The sequence below is a fragment of the Zootoca vivipara genome, chromosome 2, assembly GCF_963506605.1.
Source record: "Zootoca vivipara chromosome 2, rZooViv1.1, whole genome shotgun sequence".
Lineage (NCBI taxonomy): Eukaryota > Metazoa > Chordata > Lepidosauria > Squamata > Lacertidae > Zootoca > Zootoca vivipara.
Window position 1 is genome coordinate 58229477 of NC_083277.1, and position 6946 is coordinate 58236422.

A 6946-nucleotide genomic window follows, 5' to 3' on the forward strand; every position below is an offset into this window, starting at 1 on the left:
CAGTGGGGCAGTATCGCTTGGATGGAGAAGAGGCGTACATAAGATTCTTCTCCTATGAAACTCTTATTTAGAAAATTTAAAAATCAAACTTGTCAGTTAAATTCTCGGCTTTTCCCTTTGCACACCCAGCAACTATTTTCTTTCTTCATACTGTATCTATCTATCCAGCGCGAAGAAAAATGAGAGTACCCCTTTAAAAAAGCACTCTTATCTTATCTTATCTTATCTATCTATTTATTTATCTTCACCATCCTGTCACAGCAGTCAGTGAGGGTCGATTCTTGCCACAAAAATATTTCTGTCAAAGCACAAGGGATTTTCTTCCATTCATGTCCGTTTCATTTATTAAAAATTCAGCCCCGCTGCGCCTGCGTACTGAATGCACGCGCGCGGTGTCCGCGCGCCGAGTTTCCTCCCAGCGCATCTCTCGCAGAACAGGGCTCGTAAGGCAACGGAAGCGCTGCCTTTGTTACCCGGAAGGGAACGCTGCCGCCACCGCCAGCTCCGCCCGCTTCGGTTGGTCCCGGTTGCCATGGCGCTCTCCCCGTACGTGCAGTCTATGCAGGAGCTGTTCCGGGCCAACACGCGCATCCGCGAGTTCCCCGCGCACGTGGCCAAGGTCCACTCGGTGGCTTGGAGCTGCTGCGGCCGCCGCCTCGCTTCCGGCTCCTTCGACAAGACCGCCAGCGTCTTCGTGCTCGACAAGGACCGGCTGGTCAGTGCTGGGGGTGCCCTTTGCCAGGCGGGGAAATAAGGAGGAGTAGAGAGACCAGTTGCCACGGCCGGAGGCTGGGGTGAATCCTGCTCACTTGGGCGCCTAGCAGTGGTGACTTCGCTCCCCAGCATATGGATCTCTGGGATACGTGAGGAAAAGTCGACGCATTTAGGGCTTTTTTGGTTTAGAGGTGGCATGAAAGGAGTGCATAAAACTATGCGTGGCATGGAGAAAGTAGATACCATCTCTCATAACACACTGGAAGTCCTGGGGATCCACTGAAACTGAATGGGAGAAGACAGAAGAAAGTGCTCCTTCACATCACATAGTTAAACCATGGAATCCGCCCCCAGTAATAGTGGTAGCTGCAAACATGGATGGCTTTAAGAGAGGATTGGATAACTTAACATGCTTCTTTCCATGTTTGGAGACAGTATGTTTCTGAATACTCGTTGCTGGAAACCACAAGGTCCTACTTTTGGGCTTATAATATGGTTGGCCACTTTGAAAACAGGATGCTGAACTAGATGGGTCATTGGTCTGATCCAGCCAGTCTTTCTGGAGTTCTTATTCCTAAGAGAGGTTTGAACCGAAAACTGAGCACTTAGGCTTGGATGATAGTGTGCTTAGAATGATTATTAAGTCTAGTTAGGCTGCTTGTGAGATGCACGGTAATTCAAAGGGTCATCATAACATTTCCCTTTTGAGGGATGTGTGTGTGTGTGTGTTGATTACTAGTTTAGAACTTTACTGTTTTCCCTAGGTGAAGGAGAATAATTACCGTGGCCATGGAGACAGTGTGGACCAGTTGTGCTGGCACCCCAGTAACCCGGACTTATTTGTCACTGCATCTGGAGACAAAACCATCCGTATATGGGATGTTCGCACTACAAAATGTATTGCCTCAGTGAATACCAAGGGTAGGTATCAATAATATTCACTGAAAACAAAGCTGTCCTATATGCTTTTGTTTTGTATTTTGCAAGGGTTTACTGCTTTTAATGGGGGGCAAGTACAAGAAACTGAGAGGCAGTCAATCTCCACTGGCAACCTAGCCCACACAAACCATCCTTCTTTTTCTATGATCCAGGTCCATCTTTGTTTCTCATGAAGGGGCTGAGATCGAAATTAAGTTGTACTGTGACTGTATTTCAAAAGCATTAATTGAAGGTATAACTTATAGATACCGTTTTATCAGTACCACTAGAAACCATTTAGAGGGTTGAGCGGGGGATGAGATTCTTAATGGTGTTTATAATGCAGCTATTTTGAGCTGCGTGGGACTGGTAGTTGGAGACCAACAGTAATTGGAGGGCCACAGGCTCCATATCTCTGGCGAAGAGAGTATAGGTAGATAAGCTGCATTTTATAGGGCTGGGTATACGTGATTATGTTAGAAGTTCTTGGCTTAAAAATGCAGGAGTTTGTGTGTTGACTGAACTGCTCCTGCCCCGGGAAGGAATTCAGTAGGTTCAATTGCCCCTTCCTCACTTTTACAGGAGAGAATATTAACATTTGTTGGAGCCCCGACGGACAGACTATTGCAGTAGGGAACAAGGATGATGTGGTCACTTTCATTGATGCTAAAACATATCGGTCCAAAGCTGAGGAACAGTTCAAGTTTGAGGTGAATGAGATCTCTTGGAACAATGACAACAACATGTTCTTCCTCACCAATGGCAACGGTTGCATCAACATCCTCAGGTACCCTCACCATGGCCTTTACTGGGAAGGGCAGCAAGTGAGTTGGCTGTGGGGAAAAATACTTGTGGGGTATCTGAGGGAAAACTGCCTCATGGACCTACTTAGGCCTAAGGACCAGAGGTTTCCCCATCATAGAGGCACAATAAGTATGAACTCTTCCCTGATGCCACCCTGTGTCCCAGCTCATACCTTTGGTTGGTTGGTACAGACCTACGGCCTTATCCCTATTCCAGTCAATGTAAAAGAAGTAGTTTTGTGCCTTCCCTCTATATCTGTCATTCCCTTTAAATTGGACATCTAAATCTGTCGTTTGGATACCTCTTAAATGACCTCATATTCCTGCGGGGAACTCTGTAAGTGGAATACAAAAAAAATTGTGTTATTCCTGTTGTTATTATTCAGTGACTTACAACTGCCACAAAACCTCCCTCGACTGAGCAACTTTTGTTGTCTCTACTATACAAGCAGGTTTTAGCTTCCATTTTGTGACCAGTAAGAAGACATTTCTAGATGTTACATAGCTGTTTCCTCCCCAACCTCACTCCAACTTCATTTCTTTAATTTTCTACAGCTACCCAGAGCTGAAGCTCATCCAGTCAATTAATGCCCATCCTTCAAACTGCATCTGTATAAAATTTGACCCAACGGGCAAGTATTTTGCTACAGGAAGTGCTGATGCATTGGTTAGCCTCTGGGATGTGGATGAGCTTGTATGCGTGCGATGCTTTTCTAGGTGAGTTACCTTGATCTGTGAACTTAATGACCCTAGGGGTTGTCAAAAAGTACACCATACCTTATTTTGCACTCCTGCAGCTAGGTATGTAGATTGGATAAATAATTCTTAACCACTTGTACACTGAAGTGCTCTGAATGGGCTGTTGCTCTTGGAAAAAATTGAACTGGAGGAGGTCATGATAGATCTTTCCATGTTTGGAAGATTGAGCGGGAGGAGGTCATGATTGATCTATGAAAATGTCAATTCAGTTTGCTTCCTTGGCAGGGTAGACTGATTTATATCAAGGTAATTTAAATCACTAAGAAAAAAAGACAAGTTTATAAAGCATTGGATTTAAATAAGTTGTTTTTATTTTAAAATTCACATTTTTCCTGATCAAGCAGATATGCTATCCAGTTACTGTATTGTAAAACACACTGCTCAAACTAAGCTGAGCTTTTATACAATCTATGAGCATAATCCAAAAACTTTGCTTCTAAAGTTCATAACATCTTTGTGGATATAAGAGACAGATTTTTGTTCAAACCTTTTTTTTACATTTATATAAGCAATGACTTGTAAAGATACTGTCTTTCTCAGTGTTTAGTAACAATAATTTAATAAATAATCTAATAATTTGAGTACAGTACTTAACTTACTGCAAAGTTCTAGTAGTTGGGTGGGTACATGGATAGTATTGTCACTGTGATTTCCAATGCTTAACTTTAAAAGTCAGAATTTTGCCATGGGTCATTTTTTTTGTTTACATAGTAAAGCAGCCTTTAACTCAGTCTTTTTATCTGATGTACTTCTGGAAGTTGTTATGCGCATGTTGTGATTAAGTTGGATACAACCCATACAGTATTTTATTGTGGGTAGAAATCAATTTCCCACCCTTTTAAAAAATCATGATTTTCTATCCAACCTGAGTGACAATGGGAAAAGCAAGCTTGGAGGATTATTAGGAAAGCAGTTGAATATTAAATGGCTCATATAACTGCTAGATGTGCAGCCTCATATGGAATATGGTGAACAAAAAAGAGTAAGGAGGACATGTTCAAGATCAAGAATATTTATTATTTTACATGTAACTTAAAATAAGTGGAAACAAAATAAAAATAAGTGGTGTGGCCTGAGAAGAGAGGAGAAAATTTTATGCCTTTCCTAATACTTTAACTCTGGCTAACACAATCTATTGGCAGAAAAGTCAGAGAAATTACAGACTGTGTGTAGCTATGTATATGTACCGTATACTGTATGTGAGTGTGTGTGTGAGTGTAGTAATTAATGTACGTTTGTTACCGCAAGATATTATGGCCTCTGGCTTAGCATTAAATGGGGGGATTAGACAAATTAATGGAGGATTGCTTTATCAACAGCATGATGGTGACTAAATAGAACTGCCATACCCAATGGCAGTATTTTTCTCCCTGTTGCTAGGAAGAAATAAAGAGGGAGAGTTCTTGGCTTTTGGTGCTATTTTCATGGTTCCAAGAGACATCTGACTGGTATCTGTCTTCTCACCCCCGGCCCTTATTTCATTTGCTGCTATATTTCAGGCTCGACTGGCCTGTGAGGACATTGAGTTTCAGCCATGATGGGAAGATGCTGGCTTCAGCCTCTGAAGATCACTTCATTGACATTGCTGAGGTAGAAACAGGTCAGTGCTCTTCTTCTCACCGTCTGCCAAGAAAGTCAAAGCAATTCTAAAAACACGTACTAGGGAATGAACTCAGATGAAGATCATGTTGGTTTTGAATAAGCACTCACTATCAATGTGTGTTACACTTTTCCTGTCATCTACTGGAGGTTCCCTAAATTTCTTTTGGTCCATTCCTAGACCTAAAAACTTGGCAAAGCTACGCATATCTGCTTTGGGGGAATCCAGGCGGAACATGCAGGAATGGGAGGATATTGTCTCAGCCAGAGGTGGGGAACTTGACAGCCCATGGGGCCTTCCCATTTGTTCTCGCCTCCTGACATCCAGGCCCTGCAGCAATTAGGATTGAAAATAGTCTCTTATAGGCTCCAAAAATCTTCTTTCAAGTTTACTTGCTGCACAGGGGCATTTGTGGGGGGAGGGTTGAAGGGATAAGCCTTTCCTTCCTATATGCTGCGACGCCCACCCCCACACAAAATTAACCCCACTCTGCAATTTGGCTTGAAAGAAGCCGACCTTATGAGTCGTAATCACTTAGGCTGGAAAAAAGAATTGTTAGGGTGCTGCGAGAAGAGTGAGTGTGGGTGCACTCTATGGAAACATGAGTGTTTGTGTGCTTCATTTTTGCTAACGCGAACCTTGCCCATTTTTGTTTTTGTGGCCACTGCTAGCATACGTCCCTTGGAAGAGTGCCCATGATGTAATGTGCCTGTGAAGAAAGTGCCCCATCCTTAGCCTAAGCTCTTCTTGTTCTCAAAGCAAAAGAGTGCCTGTAATTTTATGGACCACCAGTATTTTATAAATCCCTCCTCTGTTCTTGCTGGTTGAGAGCTTTTAGCTTTGAATTGCACTTGTAATTTTATGTAAAAAGATTGTGGTTTGAAAGTCTTCTTTGATGGAAGTCATTAAACGGCATTCTTGTACAGAGGTGAGCCAAGGACAGGGTGTCCTAGCTGCATTTGTCTTGGTTCCTGGGTTAATTCTGTCTTTATACTTCAGGCGAGAAACTGTGGGAAGTGCAGTGCGAGTCTTCAACGTTCACTGTGGCTTGGCATCCAAAACGGCCCCTGTTGGCCTTCGCCTGCGATGACAAAGATGGCAAATATGATAGCAGCAGAGAAGCTGGAACTGTGAAGCTCTTTGGTCTTCCCAATGACTCATAAGAGAAACCTCCCGGGGACTGTATTTGTAACCTGGTATTCCTAGTCAAGGCCACGTATGCATTGCTTCTCTCTTTCCAATTTTTGAGCAGGAGCAGCACCATGGCTTGACATTCCCATGCCTAGAAAGCTTTCTTTTTGAAGTTTTTGTAAAATGCCCAACCATTCTAAAAGGCACAGAGGCTGACTAAATTCTCCAATTTCTAGGCCATTAATTGTTTTTTACTGCAAAGACATAGCTGCCAATTTCTCCCTTTTTTTAAGGGAAATTCCCTTATGCTGAATAGGCTTCCTCGCGAGAAAAGGGAAAACTTGGCAGCTACGCTGCAAAGAGGAAGCTGCAGCTGCCAATGGATTTGAGTGTCTTGTGTGCTGTGCGTGAAATTAGGAAAACAATCCCTGCCTTCTAGTTTCTCAGGATGTAGCAGGCAGTCCTTCTAAATCCGTGTGACTGTGCCATTGTCATGACTTGTGGCCTCCCTTAAAGATGGAAAGACTGGGGAATATGCTTGTTTTCTGTTGTCACATTTGGAATCCTCCTTTCCCTTTGGAGGAATTGGCATCTGCCTCCTTTGGAGGTTGTGTGTGTATCTTTCATTCCTTTTGCACCTTAGGGTAATGAAAGGAGAAGGGATCGGGAATAGGGTTATTTTTTGTTTGAACCTGTTCTTGTATTTTGGATAATTTGTTTCAGTAAATAAAAACATAAAACCTGTCGTGTGTTGTCGTTTTTAAAAAGCCAATATATTGAACTACCAGGATGTACAAATAATGCAATTGCAAAAATACCCCTCTGTGCCACTGTTTTCTCCGAAGAACAGCATAATGAAACTGGAAGGTGCAAAGAAAGGCAGACTTAGGGATGTTTTTGTTTTGCATGGGGCTTCCTGGAAGCATTTGGTTGGCTGCTATAAATTGGGATGCTGAAGTAGAAAAAATTGGTCTAATCCTTCAGGTTTCCTGCCACAGTCACCCTAGCTGCTGGTGCTTCA

The 6946-nt window shown here is 42.9% G+C and overlaps 1 protein-coding gene across 1 annotated transcript; it reads left to right on the forward strand.

Moving 5' to 3' along the window:
- Positions 1-462: 462 nt before the first annotated feature.
- THOC3 (THO complex subunit 3) lies at positions 463-6669 on the forward strand. The gene is made up of 6 exons (XM_035105792.2): positions 463-715; positions 1479-1635; positions 2215-2419; positions 2991-3152; positions 4694-4794; positions 5794-6669. Exons 1-6 carry the CDS (start codon positions 533-535, stop codon positions 5955-5957), a joined length of 972 nt encoding a protein of 323 aa, XP_034961683.1. The 5' UTR covers positions 463-532; the 3' UTR covers positions 5958-6669.
- Positions 6670-6946: the final 277 nt, after the last annotated feature.